The sequence below is a fragment of the Pinus tabuliformis genome, chromosome J (assembly GCF_031772625.1).
Source record: "Pinus tabuliformis cultivar Carrire ecotype Pingquan chromosome J, CPIR1, whole genome shotgun sequence".
Lineage (NCBI taxonomy): Eukaryota > Viridiplantae > Streptophyta > Pinopsida > Pinales > Pinaceae > Pinus > Pinus tabuliformis.
The window spans coordinates 645,292,329-645,312,660 of NC_142295.1; the positions used below are offsets into that span (position 1 = coordinate 645,292,329).

Genomic DNA, 20,332 nt, shown 5'->3' on the forward strand with positions numbered 1-20,332 from the left:
TTTTCAGACTTCATCAAAGTCTTCATATCTTTCATGGAGATATCCTAGTCAAATTTCTCTGTCCTTGGATGTTGATTGCCTTTTTCATAGTTGCATATTTTATAATCTCTTTCTTTCTCTCGTCACACATTTTTTCTAGGAAATTGCACTCATAGTTCCTCCAATTTGTCAACCACCTCATATTCCATAGAGGACATATTATGTTGATTTCATCTAGACAATGTTGAAATTTGATGACTAAAAAAAGTTTCTTGCAATCCCAACTCGGTTTTAATTTTACCTTATCACTCCCATTCAGTTAAATGCCCTTTCCCATAAACATACATTCAACATATAGAATTCTGGAAATGAAATTTTCAGATTAAAACACATGGTATTGTCAACACATGTTGAAAATAAATATGGACATAAACAGATTAGCAACACACATAAAAATACACAGATTTTTGGTCAACTTATACCCATGCAAAACCCCTTCAATCTTCTCCGGGGAAAACCTGTTAGAGAGCTATTCAAATTTATTTATCTTTGAAGTTCAAGAAAAATACATTTGCAGACAAAACAAAACAGCGAAATACAACTTATCTCTTTAGCTCAAAACTCCTTGAAAACCGTGCCCACTTTGCCTTGATTTCTGTACCCACTTGAAGCTGAAAATATGTACAATACAGATACGATTGTACGGATGGTACTATACGGATTCCGTACGAACAATACGGATTTCCGTACCATTGTACACCGTATGGTTTTTTTGTTCATTTTTTTCAAAAACTTCTCTCGAACGGCGTGCAACTCACAACATTAAATGTTGTTCGTGCTGTACCTTTTATTGTCTTTTATGCCTTGATTTTCGTGCCCATCTTTGCCCAGAAATCACTCCTTTAAATTGCTGCAACAAATTCCTCCTTCAAAACTTTTCTCCAACTCTCAACCTCCTTTCTCTAGTCTACTCATGAAGAATGAATCCAGTCTCTCTTTTCTTTCCCCCTTTTGTTTCCCTAAATGACTTTTGGCCAACTCTAAGATCTAATGGCTCAGATTTATTTAGATCAAGGGATGAGAATAAATGTGCATTTAATTTTCACTTTCTATTTTTTTAACTCACCCATTAAATAAAGTACCCACATTGTACTTTATGTCTAAAGTTACTTTTCACTTTATAATTTAACATTGACTTTACCACTTATAAAGTCACTTTCACTTTATAAAGTCACTTAGGAAAATAATTATTTTGGACACTTTTCCCTTGTTAGAGACTAACCCATCGGAAATCACTTGTCTAAGGTACTTTAAAAATCAACAGACAATGTGTGACCCATGCCTCCCTGCATCCTTTCAAAGGTGGAGATCCTTTCTTTTGATCATGCTCTCAAGATAGAGCATTTATCCATGCTATTTGCAATGATATGACATGACTCTATAGTATCGAATACAAGCATACATACCTCATTTTCTTTTAAGTCATCTTAGACTTCCTTTCAACATCTCCCTTGATTGAAATAACTTCAATTCCTTGATCTGCTTCAGCTCTATTGTGATCGTACCATCATCCCATGAGTTCCCACAAGTTGGAATTCTTGATGAAACACTTTCTTCCATTTGATTGGCGAACCTTTCGATGAAGATTCCAATAGAGGATCTTGAGTATCCTCATCAACAACTGTCTCCTTTTGATAGATGTATGACAAGCTTTGTACTAGATGACTTTTTCTTCGTTTTACCATAAGTACCACTTATGCTTTTCATGAGGTTACGAAGAGCTATATCCTTCCATAGACTTCTATTTTAGCCATCTTTCATGCTTCTCTATGATGATGTCACGATCTCTTGCTTTTAATGCTTCTATGATGCCATGATGCATCCTATCATTTTACTTAGTGAATCATGATTAACCATATCTTATAACAGAAAACTTGAGATCATGAACTTGAAAATAACTAGGTGAGGAAGACTATCTCAATCATACTAGATATCTTTTACTTCCACTTTCTTGGACTTATTCTATTCAACTTCCTCCACCAGTGATATGGGCTTCTTCTCTACCTCTTTTTTTATTGTCCTTCTTGAGCTTAGGACAATCTCTTTTGTAATGCCCATATTCTTGACATCCATGGCATTGAATCTTAGCCATGTTCATTTTCTTTCTCTGAGTATCAAATTTCCCAGATTTTACTCTTCTCCTTGTCATAGCAACATATACTTGATTTTGATCACCTGATCCCACATCAGTTTTAGCCTGCAACTTGGTTTCTTCAATCTCGCATAGTGAACATAGACCCTGGAATGGAGCAACTTCTTTCTTCCCATAAATACTTGAAGTAAAGTTACCCCATTCCTCTGGTAGTGCATTTAGTACTATAGTGGTCATCTCCTTGTCAGACATTACTTCTCCCAGATCTTGAAGTTGATCCCTTATTTCGGATATCCTCATAAAGTATGAGGCTATCCCTTCTTTTGATATCTTTAGCTTGTAGAGTTCTTGCCTTAGAGAGATTACTTCTCTTGTAGTGATTATAGAAAATAACTCTACCAATTTGTCATATATTTCTTTTGAGGTGTCGAGTTTGGATACATATGGAATGAGGGGATCCTTGATGGATTCTATAAGAATCCTTTGAGCCCTCACTTGCCCTTTCATAAACTTTTCAAGTGTTTGAGCATCTTCTTTCGTTGGTTTAGTGATAGATCCTTTGACATGATCCATAACCTCATTTTCAATGAGATTCAGATTTGTCCTCTTCTTCCATGCAAGATAGTTTGAAGCCCCAACCAATTTGTTGCTTTCCTTGCAAAAAGACATTTTGACAGATTTAGACATAAATATACTTATGAAAAATGCTTCTCTATAGATGATAGAGAACTTCTCCTTGATGAAGAAAGATCTCTTCAAGAGTGATCCTTGACTTCACAAAGAAGGAGATCACTTTAGATCCTCTGGCGGAGATGTCCTTGTTGATTATGATCAATGATGACTTCTTGATGCTTCTTAGATGATCTTCGAGAGAAAATTGCCTTTAGAACTTCTAAAGATGATGACAACGTCCTTGATCTTGCTTCTCTAGTAAGAAACTTGATGTATAAGTCCTTCAACTTGAGTAGGGTCTTTGTGGTCTCTTGAGATGACTTGAGGATTCCAAGACTTCTTGTTGGTGTAGACTTTCTTTTTCGATCTAGGGTTTTGATACTTCTTTGTAGATCTTGACTTCAAGATGATCTTCTTATATTTACTTTGATGTCTTTCTCGAGATTTGATTCTTGAGTGTCCCTTGATAAGATGCAACAATGGTATGCTCTATGCTTTAGCATAATTTACTTCAATGTTCTTTATCAACCCAGTGACAATTTTTAATTATATCTAGTAGCAATCACATTAACTTAAACACATTGATAGGTAATGCAAATAGAACATAAAAACATGTGCATAAGAGAAGCCAAGACAAGAGGACACAAGATATGGCAGATGCCAGGGAAAAACCCTAATGTGGGGAACCCTTTGATCAAATATTCTTATTATTATTCAATAGTTCAAGAGAGAGAGAGTACAAATATCAAATTAACTTGCCGAAAACAATCCTATCAAATCAGTAGTCAACATCAGTCAACTGCATCCCTAACCAGGAAGTCAATGCTGGTCAAAGCAACACCAAAATGTCCTAAGCAGCTCAGTCAACAACAGTCCAATTTGGCCTTCCAACAGGGTCAAAGTAAGCCCAAAACAGTTTGGTCATCCTAGTCAAAGGAGAGAGAGAAAACACTATTGTAATTTATGCGGTCAAATTTGAAGTCAACCCTAGTCAAACTGTCCCAATCAACTTGATTTCTGTGCCAATGAATGCGACCTCCAAAAATTGAAATTTTGCGCTCAAGATTGTAGTCAACGAAGGTAAGATAGGCCCTGGCCAACACTGGTCTGTTTTCCTGAAATTCTACCAACAGACAATCCCAGAATTCGTCCTCCTGCCACACATACGAAGTAGAGAGAAGTTGCCTCCAAGCTGTACAGACCAATCAAGAGAGGAGAGAGAGATATGTGATGAGATGAGTGATGTCCATATGAGGAGAGAGGTCACTCCTATTTATACACTTCGTTGAGGGTGACGAGACACATCTTTTGGGCTTCATGAGCCTACATTTGACTAAGGCCGACCTTGACAATTTGTGCATGAGAGAGAATAAATTCAAAATTTCATTTTTTGCTTGTCAGAATGAGATGATCTTTATATCAAAATTGGACCTCTCGGACAGAGGAATCCAATGCAATAATCATTTCCATCATATGAGATGTCCTAAGGTGGAATTTGGTCCTAGTTGCCAATTTTAACACTCCCTCTCAACTAGGGAGAATTCCACCTGCCAATCCATTTGTCATCATGCCATCCTGTCATCCTGTACCATCCTGTCATCACTGCCTTGCTCTGCTCTGCTCTGTTGATCCATGAAGTAATAATGAAGAAGAAGTGATCGAGAGTGAGTCCTAAGATTATACCACTCTTCACTGACAAAAGTTAGCCCTTGATCCCAGATCAAGTTTTAGAACACCAGGCATCCTAGTCATAGGGGGTACGATAGTACACGATGCGTCCATCGGTAGTGCCATTGTCCCTAACCATCTTTTCCCAACTAATTGGCCAGATGAGAGGTACTTCCCATGAGTCTCAGACTCCATGGGTAGGATGTGTGCTGGGGCATCAGCAGGAGAAGGTGAACCACTCATCCTGTGCATATGTCAATTGTAGGGGAAGGTGAAGCACTCACCCTACATACATGTGTCCTGGTAGGGGAAGGTGAACCATTCACCCTACATACATGTGTCCTGGTAGGGGAAGGTGAAGCACTCACCCTACACACATGTCAACCATCACGAGGTATCACAGGGGAAGGTGAACCACTCACCCTGTACATAGCGCACCACTAGGGGAAGGTGAACCACTCACCCTATAGTCGCTCATAGCTCCAAGAAGTACCCCAAGCCCCCAGGAGCTCCCAGAGCTCAATGTCCAACTCATAGGAGGGTTGTTCAACGACTTCAAGTCTCCCTCGGAAGGTTAAAAATTTGACCTTAACCAAAGGCTTCGTGAGAATGTCTGCGACTTGCTCATCTATCCTAATGTATTGGAGCCTTATTACTCTTCGTTGTACCATATCCTGGATAAAGTGGTACCTGATATCAATGTGCTTAGAGCGGTTGTGGAACACATGATTTTTTGATAGGCGAATCCCACTCTGATTTTCGCAGAAGATCACCATTGTATCTAGCACGTGCTCAAATAGCTCACTAAAGAGCGTCCTCAACCAAACAACTTCACAACAGGCCATACTCGCAGCAATGTATTCGGCCTCGGCGGTGCTTAAAGCAACCGATTTCTGCTTCCGGCTCATCCATGATATTGAAGCAGACACCAAAGCGAAGCAACACATATACGTGCTCTTACGATCCACCAAACTGCCAACCCAATTAGCATCTGAATATCCATGTAATCTCAAGTTCTCGACAGTGTATCTCAACCCATAGTGGATTGTGCCTTGAATATATCTCAAGAGATTCTTAGCAGCAATCCAATGAATGTGATGAGGCTTGACAATAAACTGACTCAACGTGTTCACAGCGAAGCATATCTCAGGATGAGAGTTGACCAAGAACATTAGCCCCCCCACGAGTTGACAATAATTGGAAGGGTTCGCTAATTCGGGCCCAACAACACTTCCACATAGCTTCTTAAAGTTGAGTTCCATTGGAGTAATCACGGACTTGCAATCCACCATCCCACATCTCTCAAGTAGCTTCCCAATGTATTTTCCTTGAGAAAGGAAAACCTCACTTGGCTTTTGCCAGACCTCCAACCCTAGGAAGTAATGCATCATTCCTAGGCCGTTCATCTCGAATTTCAGAAGCCAACTCCCTCTTGCATTGATGAATGAGAGGGTCATCACTTGTCAAAAAGAGATCATCCACATAAAGGACCAGAATGAGGGGCTTGTCCTTTCCAACCTTGAAGTATAGGTTTGGGCCAACATCGCTCCTTGTAAATCCCAGCTTCATAAGATAGCTATCAATCCTCTCATACCAAGCCCTATCAGCTTGCTTCAACCCATAGAGGGCTTTCTTCAACCTGCATACATGTGTCTCACGATCTTGAACTTCGAACCCTCGGGATGTTCGACATAGACTTCCTCTTTAAGCGAGCCATGTAAGAAGAAATTTTGACATCCATCTGGTGTAGGCTTCATCCTTGCGAAGCGGCAAGGGCTATGATCGAATGGATGGTGGTATATTGGGCAACCGGTGCAAATATCTCATCATAGTCTACTCCTTCCTTTTGAGAGAAGCCTCGAGCAACGAATCTAGTCTTGAACTTTTCAACACTCCCATCTGCTGTATGTTTGATCTTGTAGAGACATTTTGAAGTGATCACTGACTTGTCCTTGGGTCTAGCAACCACATCCCAAACATCATTCTTCATGATCGACTCATACTCCTCGTTCATCGCATCCTTCCAAACTTGGTGTTTCACGACTTCTTCGAATGTGCAAGGCTCAGATTGTACAATGGTACTCATGGCAGCTAAGTACCCTTGGTACCTATTCGACTTCTTGCTTTCACGAAATGTCCCCCTTGGTGCAATATGTTTCTTAACATCTTCAAGAGTATCTTTGAGCCACAAAGGTCTTTTTCTTGAAGTAGTTGGCTCACTAGGAGGTGGATCAATGGGATCCGTCGTACCTTCCACATCGGGCAATCGGTTCATCAGACAGAGGTACATCCTGCTTTTCTGCATCAATGTCATCATTGTCCTTCCTAGGGATAGGAAGATCTCAGACTTTTCTAAGAGAAGAATCTTCATCGAAAGTGACATCATGACTTAATTCAATTTCCCTTTGACTAGGCACATAGATTCTATATGCCTTTGAAGTTTCACTGTAGCCCACAAATGTTCCTTTCTTCCCAGATGCATCTAGTTTATTTCTTTTATCTTTCGACTCATGAAAATATACGAGACAACCAAAAATTCTAAAATGAGAAACATCAGGTTTCTTCCCGGTGAAAGCTTTTTTGGGTGTCTTGAAGTCCAAAACTTGATGTGGGCATCTGTTTTGAACATACACAACGATGTTGACAACTTCTCCCCATAAGAACTTCAGAAGACCTTGATCACGAAGCATATCACAGTTGGCTTCTATGATAGTTCAATACGTCCTTTCGACAACACCATTTTGTTCAAGAGTATATGCAATAGTGGTCTCCCTCTTAATGGCAATTCATTTGACTCATATTTAGTTCCATTATCTGTCCTCAATATTTTGATTTTCTTCCTTGTTTGATTCTGGACCAAGGATTTGAAAGAGCGGAACCATTTGAACACTTCATCCTTCTTTAAGAAATAGATCCATGTTTTGCGAGGGAAGTCATCCACAAAATTAGCTTAGTACAAATATCCACCCAAAGGTGTCACAGGCAACATACTTGATAGATCAAAATGGACCAATTGAAGATTATTGGTGGCTTGAGTTTCACTTGAGGGGAATGGTCCCCTTGTATGTTTTCTAGCTTCACAACCTTGACAAACACCTTCATTATCTAAGTTGAATTCGGGCATACCTGTGACCATCTTCCTTACATCAGGTAAGGCTTTGAAATGAAGGCGAGCAAATCTCCGGTGTCATAATTCAGATTGAAAAGAAGTATCACAAGTCATTGCTCGCAATGGAATTCCTTTAACCTGATAGAGACCTTTAACCCTGAATCCAAGAGTGAATGCATCTCTTGGGCTTTTTACCAAACACGAACCTTCCCATCAATGAATGTCACCTTGAAACCTTTATCTTCCATCGCAGAAATATAGACCAAGTTCTTTTTCAGATTAGGTACATATAGCACTCCTTTTAAATGAAGAGTTTCACCTTGATTTAAGTGGAGAGTAACAATCCCAATTCCTTTCATGGGATAAGTGGCATTATCCCCAAGTGTAATCTCCATATTCATCTTCTTTTCAATCAAGTTAGAGAGAGTCTCTTTGTACCCAGTGAAGTGTCTTGAGGCACCACTATCAATCAACTAGTGATCCAATGTATTCGGAGGAGAGGCGGTGGTAAGGGAAAAAATAAGATAAAATTCTTTTTACTTTACAACATTAACTTTTTCATACTTGGAGTTTATCGATTTCTTGGGAGGACGACCATTTCCATTTCGAGCAGCGTGAGCATTTCTCTTTCCTTTGCTGTTGAACTTGTGGTTCCTTTGATTGCCATTTCCCTTGAAGTTGTTGTTATGGTTGTCATAATCTCTTGGAGTATTGTTCTTGTGAGGACACTCTAGCAAAGTGGCCAAACCTGTTACAATTGAAGCATCTTCCTTTTCTTCCTTCTTTGAATCCCAGTTTGAATCCTTGACCTTGATTTCTTGGACCAACATTGTTCTTTCTCTTAGTATGAGCGAAGAAGGCGGTAGGATTGTTTCCATTTGAGGGTTTGTCTCTTTCCATCTTCTTGAGTGCATCTAGCCAATAATTCATCAAATCCCAGAATCCTGTCATTGTTGAGGATGGTGGTGTTGAACACATCCCCTTCTCTTGTAAGGCCTCCAAGTGCAATAAGTGTGAGCTCCTTGTCACCATTGACTTCTCCAATAGAAAGGATATCATCCTTGATCACGGTAATCCTCATGAAGTAGGATTGGATGGATTCTCCTCTATCCATCTTGATGTCTTTCAACTTGTTCTTGAGAAAGAGAACTTGATTTGCATTATTTACTTTGAACATCCCAACCAGCTTGTCATACATCTCCTTAGATGGTTCCAAATTAGAAATATAGGCAACCAAAGGCTTGTGAATAGAATCAACAATAATTTTCTTAGGTTTAACCTCACCTTTCTTGTAATTTGTTTGTGCAGCTGCAGATGCATTTGAAGGAGGCTCCACTACTCTTCCTTTGACATAGTCCATGGCATCATTTTCTTCCAATGTCAAATCTAGAGACATCTTCCATGTTTGATAGTCGGATTTGTCCTTAAGCTTGTCCTTGGATTTGAAGTAAGATGTAATTGTCATTGGGACTAGTTCCAAGTCCTTGTCCAACAACTTTCCTTAGTGATTGCTTTTCCTCTCTCTTGTTTGGGCTTTGTCTTCACTTGAGCTCCGATACCATGTTAATTTTAGGTAACAATGGTATGTTCTATGCTTTAGCACAATTTACTTCAATGTTTTTTTTATCAATGCAGTGACAATTTCCAATTATATCCAGTAGCAATCACATAAACTTAAACACATTGATAGTAAATGCAGATAGAACATAGAAACATGTGCAGAAGACAAGCCAAGACAAGAGGACACAAGATATGGCGGATGTGAGGGAAAAACCCCAATGTGGGGAAACCCTTTGATCAAATCTTCTTAGTATTATTCAATAGTTTAGTGGAGAGAGAGAGTACAAATATCAAATTAACTTGCCCAAAACAATCCTGTCAAATCAGCAGTCAACATGAATCAACTGCAGCACTAACTAGAAAGTCAACGCTGGTCAAAGAAGCACCAAAATTTCCTCCAAGCAGCTCGGTCAACGGCAATCCAATCCGGCCTTCCAAGAGGGTCAAAGTCAGCCCAAAACAGTTCGGTCAACCCAGTCAAAGGAGAGAGAAAACACTGCTGTAATTTCTGCTGTCAAATCTGAATTCAACCCTGGCCAAACTGTCCCAATCACGTTGCTTTCTGTGCCAATGAATGTGGCCTCCAAAAATCAAAATTCTGCCCTCAAGATTGTAGTCAACGGAGGTCAAATAGGCTTTGGTCAACGCTGGTCTGTTTTCCTGAAATTTGGCCAGCAGACAATCCCAAAAATTCGTCATCCTGCCACACGTGCGAAGTAGAGAGAAGCTGCCTCCAAGCTGTATGAACCAATCAAGAGAGGAGAGAGAGAGAGATATGTGATGAGATGAGTGATGTCCATATGTGGAGAGAGGTCACTCCTATTTATACACTTCGTCGAGAGTGAGGAGACAAATCTATTGGGCTTCATGAACCTACATTTGACTGAGGTCGACCTTGACAATTTGTGCATGAGAGAGAATAAATTCAAAATTCCATTTCTGCTTGTTAGAATGAGATGATCTTTATATCAAAATTGGACCTCTCGAAAAGAGGAATCCAATGCATTAATCATCTCCATCATATGAGCTGTTCTAAGGGGGAATTTGGCCCTAGTTGCCAATTTTAACATAATTTCCTGTGAATGCTTTTTACTTCATTATTTTATGATCTTCTCTTTAGTTAGATTATTATAGTGTTCTTCTTCATCAAACAACAACCAAAGCATAAACAATAAATAGACAAGAGACACAGAATATAGGCGATCAACCAGGGCCAAAACCTCTCCCACTTGAGAGGAAAAACCAAACGAATTCTTCTTCTTATAGAGACTTCAATTGATGAATACCAGGACCGTTGACCACAACCCCTCCAAGATCAAGTCATTCTGATGAACCACAGAATATAGGCGATCAACCAGGGCCAAAACCTCTCCCACTTGAGGGGAAAAACCAAATGAATTCTTCTTCTTATAGAGACTTCAATTGACGAATACCAAGACCGTTGACCACAACCCCTCCAAGATCAAGTCAATTTGATGAACCCTTTTCTTGCACAAAGTCAATTTTAGTTAAACACGCCTTCCAATGATGATGGCTTCTCCTTCGACTTCCTTTTTCGGACCTGCAATCTTTTGTCTGCAATTAGATTTAACTGCAGAAACCTTAGACAATTCGTGTAGTCAAGATAATGGAGAAATTGCCTTCCTTTCTTCTTCGCTTGATGAGATATCTTTACTTCAACCACTTGGCCTCCAAGATGACTCCTCCTCTACCGAAATTCAGTCTTCTATGGTGACTGTAATCTTAGCTGAGAAGTGTGCCCTAGTTGCAGATCATACGTGTGGAAAGGATGTCTAAACAGGCCCAAAACAATTCTTCTTATAGAGACTTCAATTGAAGAATACCAAGACCATGACCACAACCCCTCCAAGATCAAGTCATTATGATGAACACTTTTCTTGCACAAAGTCAACTTTAGTTAAACACGCCTTCCAATGATGATGAATTTTCCTTCAACCTCCTGTTTCGGACCTGCAATATTCTGTCTGCAATTAGATTTTACTGCAGAAACCCTAGACAATTCGTGTAGTCAAGATAATGGAGAAATTGCCTTCCTTTCTTCTTTGCTTGATGAGATATGTTTACTTCAACCACTCAGCCTCCAAGATGACTTCTCCTCTACCGATATTCAGTCTTCTATGGCGACTGTAATCTTAACTGAGAAGTGTGCCCTAGTTGTAGATCATATGTGTGGAAAGGATGTCTCAAAACAGGCCCAAAACAATTCTTTTTTTCGTTCTTCCTTTTTGTTGTTCCTTCTCTATGGTATATGACTCCTTATTGTTGCTAGATCGAACTTCTGTGATTGCTTCTATGTGTCCTTTGAGAGAGGCCGAGTCGTCCTTTATATAGGCGTTGCTGGGCTTCCAAAATAGGCCGACATCTCTTGGCAGGCCGACTTGATGAAGTTTCTAGGCCGACTTGACTTGTGGTTTGTATCCTTGATCTTGGAGGGGTTTCCTTTACAATTTTAGACTCATATTGACTCAAATAAATATGTAACATACCCAAGAAGGGTTATTCATACATGACAAAATTCTTTTGACTCTATAGACTCAATGACATCCTAGAAGCTCTCAATGGGAGCTTGACCTAAAATAAATTTCCCTTGAGCATGAAACCCATGCCTCAAGAAACAATAATTCTAAATTTATTTTTCTCTTTTCATTGAATACATAAAATCAACGTTCCATATGTCATTATGAAGACCGAACCTAGTTACATATTTCAACATATAGATGAGCTAAGGTCCTATTTGCATGATCTTCAATGGGTTGAAGAATGTACTATTGATTCACCATTCTTTTTCAGAGAGGAGACTGAGATCACCACTACCTCAGGGTACAATTTGGGAGTGCAATTCTTAGGGCCTCACTTCATTCTTTTTATGCTTTAGTTGAGATAGTGCAGATCCTTCTCCTTAGTCACAACATCAAATGTGAGCAGGCAATACTCCAACACATCATTCTTTCAGAGTTTGGTGCCCGACCCTTCTAACTTGAGACTATTTTCCTCCTTGTTTCACTTCTGCAATGCATTCAGAGTTCATCTGAGTTCGTTACCTTATCTAGCCCTCTTGGCTGTACCCAGTGTTGGTTTGTAGGGGTCTCAAACATTTTGGAGCCCATATGTATTTCAATGGACTGGCATATTCTGTTTAGAAAGTCCCTAGATGCACTTGGCGACTTCTTACCTACCAGGCAGTTGTTGAACATTATCATCTAGGAAAACATTTGCAGACAATTTATGTAGGTCACTTGGACAAATCCCCAAGGTGGGTTACATTTGAAGATGGCCTTCTATGTTGAGCACTTAGTGAATATTCATCTCATTACTTTGTTCACTCTTTTCGTATTTGCTTGTGCTAGATCTAAGTCAGCTTGCATATAGTTTGAGTTGAGATGGATCACCAGATTGTATGGGCAGAGAGGATTTACCAACTCTGTCATCTTTGTGAGGTTGAGATAGAGGAGCAGTTAATGTCCTACCCCATCTATTATGAGATCTGTGAGAGGTTCCATTGTCTATTTAGGGGGATTCAGACCCTCTCCAGTTTTTTCAGGTACCCCAACCACAGATGTCTAGCCTTATACATGCAAGAGGTCTTCAGGCTTCATGCCCACATCCTCCAGCCTCCTCATAGACCGGATTCAACCAAGAGGATTACTTCCTTCTTTACGGTGCTAATAGCATTGCCTCCAATTCCAGATCAATGTGGATGCAAGGGACCATCCCTGCCTCCCTAGAGATCTTAGCTTCATTGCTGAACCATATCGCTTACTGCAGGTAGATGAGATCACCTGGGCCTTAGTAGATGGTTATCTCTTCCAAATAGCTGTGTGGTGGGTGGTCCAACTCTTCTCCTACCTCTTTCTATGTACTTCATTCTATCGGAGAATTCTTCATTTGGCCTCGGATGTTAGGAGAGATTAATTAGTGGACCATGATATACCTGTACTTGAGTTCTCCAGTTCTCAAATCCTTTCCTTCTGTAGTATGTACATCTCCCTCCCAGTGCAGCTGCCTGTGCTCGGAGTTAAGGGTTTTTCATGCTTTACTTTACTTTTTGTATCTTGCTTTTTATTTAGGAGGCATTTTGCCATTTTGGTGCTACTGCTTTGTAATGATATCATTGTACTTAGCAGTCCTATTAACCTACTTTTGTGGGCATCTGTTGGAAATTAATAAAATTATCTTATCTCATCTACATTTTCGCGTATGTAACTATCTGATAATTACTGTCACTTTGCAAACAAGCTGTTTGTGAATGCCTCACAGGTAAATAATATTATAAAAAGTATTTCACATGCAGTCTCACCTTTATAACACTTACGTTCAGGTTGCCTTCATCTGATAAATGGGCAAAGATCATTTCATTGAATCCCTCTAACTTTATCTTGGAATGTTTGGAGGTCTGTAGTACTATCCCCTTGGGTTTCTTCTGGAAGATGAACCCAGATAAGTGGTAAAACGTCCTCTTGAAAGATCAGTATAAAGGCTTGATGCTTTGATCCTATATCTCCCTTTCAATTTTATGAAGTGTGGGACAATCCTTTGTCCAAGATGGTCTGGATTCTGGATTCGTCAAAATGATGTAATCCTTCTGCATGATTACCGTTCCTATACAATGTAATTTAATGGACCAAATAGCTTGGAATCTGCAGATATCTGAAGCTGCTTTGACAATTTTCCCCGAGAATTGCTTGGCTTTTTGATACAAGTATACAAAAATCTACTGAGTTTTGCCTAGAATTGTTACCATTGTAGTATATTATTGACCTGCAGTGTAATCACCTTGAGTTCATCTTTCAATAATTTGGCATTGTCAGCTACGGTTCATTCCCAGTACAAAGTCACTGTTCAGCATTCGTTGCACTGTTTGCTAGTTTCAATCCTACTTCAGTTCTGTGAGCATCCCCTGATGGACTGAGAGCTAGGGGGACTATTCACAATTGTGAGAAATTGGTAATTCTGATTAATGCTCATGGGATATAGGCCTTTCATTAATAACTTACTCGATTCAGATAATCTCAAAAATAAGATTTCATGTTGAACTATTAATGTAGAACTCCATTGACTCTTTATTAAGCATTTGTGGGGTAGCCGTAGCAATCTATGTGGTGTTGACTACGGGAAATACTCCATGGTTAAAGCACACTTGAGCCATGAAGTCTGGAATGGGTGACCTTTTCAGGAAGTCCTTGTTATTGGTGCAAGTCCTAGAGGTGATGGTTGTTGCTATGTGATTCATTTTGCTACTTTCAGTCCCAATTATTCACCGCTGATGCAATGAGTGCTAAGTGGACTATTCAAAATCATGAGAAGTTGATCATTCTGACTAGTGCTCATGGGGCATATAGGTATGCATTTGTGACACTCTACCCAAGTAGTCCCAAAAATGATATTTCATATGTTGGACTGTGAAAGGTCCCCAAAGGTTGTACTTGTTACTTTTTAATCGCTTGGTCTCCGTTTTATTGGTACTGCCTGTATACATTTTTGTAGCGATATATTTGAGAGCTTTGCAGTTTTTTAAATGGAAAATGCTATGGTCAAATTTAACTAGCTAGTAAATTCTATTTTCGTACATCTAAAGTACTTCAAGACAAATAACCGTCCTTTTCTAGGAAGCATGTTTATACTTTTAAAGTTTTATAATAATGTTAATTAGTAATTTCCCTGTTATCTTTGTCCCTGCTGATGTTAACGTTTTCATATTGCAGAGTTTAAAGCACAATCCAAATGGAAGATTTGTTGTTGTATGTGGTGATGGTGAATACATAATTTATACGGCACTGGCATGGAGGAATAGATCTTTTGGATCTGCACTTGAATTTGTTTGGGCTTCAGATGGAGAATATGCAGTTCGAGAAAGTACTTCCAAGATCAAGATTTTTAGCAAGACATTTCAGGTTTGTCTTCATTGAAAATGTCAAGATTGTGTTCAGCATGAGTTAGTAACTACAGTATTGTAATGGTTTTACCCTATTATAATATTTAATTCATATTCACATTTATGAATAGATTTGCATAGCATGATCAATACTCAAGTCAGAAGAGAAAACCAAATTGTAAATCATTATAGTGAATAGTTTGTCTTCTTTCCGGATTGGCTTCTAATGATTTGATTGAAGTGAAATATGTCAGTCCTTTTATGGAGAAAGTTACCTCTATCACGGTTTCCTTTTCGAGGACTACACCATAACTTCATCTTGTAACATTCTCAATTTTCTTGTAAGCTCCAACTGGTTGAACTCGCTGTTTCTAACTGGCTTTGAGGATTTCCAGCCTGAACCTGTGATTCAAATTGGTTTGGGCTGGTTTTGTTCTGAACCAGTCAAAACCAGTTAGATCATCCAGTTCAAGTAAAAAAACAGTGAAAATTGGCTGATTTGACTGGTTTTGTACTGATGCATCTCTACCACCCCCCAAAAAACAAAAAATTGAAGAAAAACGAAAAATGCACACCCTACAACTATCCTAATACCTATTTTTCATGTATTTAATAATGGTCTCCTTGTATTGTGGATGGGTTAAACATCTAGCTGCTTCCATTGCGATAAGATACATTGGCCTTGGATCTTCAAGGGCATTGGGTCAAGATGCTGAGCATACCCATGTAAAGAATGTAAAGAATCTAGATTCATATGATTATGTAGTTTGATTTGATTCTATAGTATGATTATTTTTGGCCTCTAGATATTATTTCGAGCAGTTATGCAAACATTGTCAATTTATTGGGGAATTTTATAATATTCTGTTGTGTTTGCTCTGAAATGAAAAATTGCCCTTGTGATTTTTGTGTGCGCCAATTTTGAACATTGTCAACTGTTTTTGGATGATTTTTAAAATGCTTATATTTTATTCTTTTTTAAAGTTTGGTGATTTTTGTTGATATTTTCTCTATTTTTCCAATGTCAGTAGTTGAAATTTTCTTGAGTTTCTGCTTGTTGCTAATGTTTGCAACATCTATTTAGAGTCTCAATGCTTATGTGTTTTGGTTCACATCTGTATTACATTCAATGCTACTTTGCTATATTCACCCTATATACATGAGAAAATTGCATATTTATGGTCTATTTTTTTTTGACACACACACACATACAGTAAATTGAATTTTTTTGTCGGCTATTTTTTTTTGGTTTTATAGCCTGGTTTTTTGGGTTGACCAGTTTAGTTCTGGTTCCAATCTTGGTAATATGGATTGTATATAATGCAATTGATATTCCACAAATATTGCTGCAACTAAAATATATGATGGCATTTGAAGGATTACTCATATATATTCTGATGTAAACAATATTTTTTTCCTCGAGTTTTTATAGCCTGGTTTGTAGGGTTGACCATTTTGGTTCTGGTTCCATTCTTGTTAACATTGATTGTAGAAAATGCGATTTAAATTCCACAAATATTGCTGCAAGGCAAATATATGATGTCATTTAAAGGATTACTCATATATATTCTGATGTAAACAATATTATTTTCCTCGAGTTTTTCTTTCTTATGTGAAGTAAAAATTAGGGCTTATTCCACGAATTTTCATTATTTGATATGCAGAAAATACTATCTCAATTTGGGAATAAAACACATTGTAGTTGTAAGTGCAACCCTTTGAATAAGTTTGTGAGTGTTGCTGTTTTAAGCATTGAAAGTTGTTATGTTTTCTACATTGAGTCCTAAAATTTATAAGATGATATCTGCATAAAATAAATTTTCAACTTTTTATTAACATTAGAAGAAAATTATGCTGACAGTCTTGGGATCAAAACAAATCTAGTCTTTTGCAATAGATCTTAGATGACTTAAATGGCAGGCATGAGTTGGTTTTTGTAGGCAGAATGACTGCCTTCCTCTCCACAGTTTGTGAAATGAACACAGTTCATTCACTAAAGAAATATCCAACATAAGAAAGGTAATAAACAGAAATCCATGAAGTACAAAATAATAAAATATATAATTATAATAAGATGTGATCAAATGATATGATATGTTTTAAAATGATGAGTGACCTTGGTATTTGTATTCCTCAGATGAACTTTCACGTAAAGTCATGTCTTTATGTGATGAAATTTTCAATAATTTTTTTTTTTCAATTAGTCTACTCCTATATTAGTACAAAAAGATATTACAGCAAGGCCGAAGCCTTGAAAGTTCTAGCCATGAAGATGGCATTCTAGCAAAACGCTCTTGACAAATTGACAATAAGACCTGCTTGTTTGTAGTTCAGCTGAAAACTGACCGAGACAATATCTGAAAGACTGACGCTTACATTGACCATACAGTAAATAAGAACTGACCCATACATAGTTACAAGACCGACTTATGCTTTGCCAGCTATGGGCATTTTCCAACCAAAACATAGACACGAACAGACACTGATCATGGAGAAGACCGACCTGTAGAAGTGACCACTTTCAAAATTAAGGAGCATGCTTGCCGAAAAACTGTAGATATTCAGAGACTGGCTTGAGGAACCGGGAGCGCTAGCACGTTCAGACTTCATTGGAGGTCATAGGATGTTCTTCAACGATACGGCACCCGAATTGATCAGAGTCTATGGAGTCAGAAGGATGAGCAGCTGAGGTTGAAGGAATATCACCTGAGGGCGCGCCTGGGCCTTCGTTAACTATGTGACTTGCTGTCTTTCTATGCTCATTGGCTGGAGGTTGCTTTGATTTGCCCTTCTGTTCTCCTGAGGAACTGCCTGAAGAGCGTCTTCTGAGCCCACTGCATTCTCAATTAATTCAATGGCAACAGAAACTATAAAGGAAGCGTTACCCAAAGAGCATGGTATCCTGAACTGGGCAGAATGCGACTGAGAATGGTACTTGCCAGCATTAATTCTGTCAACCCCTCTTCCTCTGCCACGACTACTGCGAGTAACAGGATTGCTGAAGCTGCTGAATTCCGAAGCTTCCGAAGTGGGATCCGACGAGGTTGGTGAGTACCTGCGAATGGCCCGACCCCGGGCACTACCCCTTCTGCAACCCATGCGAGGCCGTTCTCGAGGCATTGTGAAAGGAGCTGGACTGCGGCGATTACAGATGGCACCTGTGGGCTGCCACTTGCCCACCATCACCATCCTTATCGTACTGGCTCTCTGATCAACCACTCTCATCCCGGAGTGAGTAGTCCTGTTGCGCCAGAGAGGTGCATTCATTTTTGAGTTGTTCATCATTTGAATCACTGAGAGGGCCTGAGAAGTAGAGAAGCTGCTGGTTGACCCCCTGATTGGCCAATCTATCTGCTACTTTGTTGGTTGTGCGTCTTATGTGCTTGAATGTGATGCTTCGAGGTGTCCGCAACCTTTCCTCCATTTGCTCCAATCTACTAAGTAATCTCCAACTTGAGGCTATTTTAGCTGCTGGGGAACCTGCTTGTATTCTGATGACCGCTGCTATTATTATGAGGGAGTCTCCTTCTACCTCAAGAGGATAAAAGTTTTCTTGCTCTGCTATGCAAATTCCTTTCCAAATTCCTTCCAGTTCCGCTGCATTGTTGGTGTCGTTGCCAATATTTCCATGGTAGATATACCTGATTGTGCCCATTTCATCTCTGAAGACACCTCCGTAGCCAGCTGGCCCGGGGTTTCCTTTAGCCGCGCCATCAAAATTTAATTTGAATGAATTGGAAGCAGGGGGGGACCAATTTAGTGGAGAGGCAGAGCTGGAAGGGGAACTGGAGTTGATTTGGACCAGAGAGGTGAGTTCCATATTCCAGGCCTTTAAGATGAGGCATTCCTGAGGGAGTTCTGGCAGGTCCGCTGGTTGCCATTGTCTTGTTGCCAAAGTTTCTTGGAGATTTTGCTTAAGGAGAAGCCATAGAGAGTCGATGGGTTTGCTGGTGTTGTTGAAAACTCTGTTGTTTCTCTCTTTCCATAATATCCAGTAAAAGAAACCTGGGATAAGGTTCCACAGCGAATTTAACAGAGGGCTTTGGAAGGGTTGCTTTGGCCAATTTCTGATGGTTTCTGCAATATCTCCCTGTCGTTTTCCAGATCTTCTGTTGCATTGATCAATTTTCTCCCATAATTGAGTGGCTAGAGGACAAGTGTCCATTAAATGCAAAGCGGTTTCTGCGTTGAGGTTGCAGTTAGGACATCTAGAAGGTCCTATGAATCCTCTCTTTTGCAACTTGTCCCATGTGAGGATTCGTTGTTTGCTTAGAAGCCATAAGAAAGTGGAGACCTTAGGCCATGTTCCTGGTTGCCAAACCTGGTCCCAAAGCTTATCCTTGTTTGCCTGCGTGGGTGAGTAGCGTAATTGGTGTGCTTCCTTTTCAATAATTAATATCATAAGTGATATATATATATATATATATATATATATATATATATATATATATACTATTTTTATATACATAACATTGCCTTCCCCTTTTGAAATGCTTTGTCCTCAATGCATGTTAATTGATAGATTTCATCTTTTGTTATGGGTCAACACTTTCTCATGACTCTCTGTTTCTCTGAAGTTGTGATGGTTGATGAGATAAGATGATATGATCTTTTAAGCTTTGAGCAGAATTGTTGAATTGTCAAAGGACCTAACCACTCCAATTTGATCTTCTGTGGGATTGTGCATTTATAAGGTTCTTGGAATGAACTTGTTGTATTGTGATTCCCAAGATGACATCTACTTTGAGACCAAATTGTAGTGGAACTAACGTTCTTAAGAATATGGTTTGAATATTGTCTTTGTTTCAAACAATGTGTAGAAAAATTTAGGTCCTTGTATACCCTCCAGTTTTAGTTTGTTTTGCACATCACTGTTTAATGCCCACAACCCATTCCACTGTATCTGATATATAAACATGAATATGCATTCAAATAAAAAATATGCTAAGCTACCTCTGATCTTTAACTTTCACTTTCAGCGGATAAAATAAATTTCACACAAGCATGCACACAAATGAACACTTGTTTTTGGTCAATCTCTGACCCTGGAAAAACCCACAAGGGGAAAACCAGTGTAGAAGAGATTTATATTGCAAATATCAGAGAATTAATTATGGCATTAAATGACAGGGGTACTTATCTCTCACCTTTAAAATAGTGCCAGCCTCTAGGAGATTGTATCAGTCTGGAAATTCGTGCCACATGTTCAGTCATCAATGCATTGAAACTCATGCCACAGACTGAACCTTCCAGCGTCAAATCTCATGCTTCTGATCAGTTTTCTCTGCTCAGAAAAATG

The 20,332-nt window shown here is 39.1% G+C and overlaps 1 protein-coding gene across 1 annotated transcript in view; it reads left to right on the forward strand.

The window, feature by feature from the left end:
- Positions 1-20,332, forward strand: part of LOC149228577 (coatomer subunit beta'-1-like) — a 109,582-nt gene that overhangs the window by 18,058 nt on the left and 71,192 nt on the right. The window contains exon 3 of the mRNA XM_089380809.1: positions 14,864-15,052. Coding sequence (XP_089236935.1) covers positions 14,864-15,052 — 189 coding nt within the window. The remainder of the gene's footprint in view (positions 1-14,863; positions 15,053-20,332) is intronic.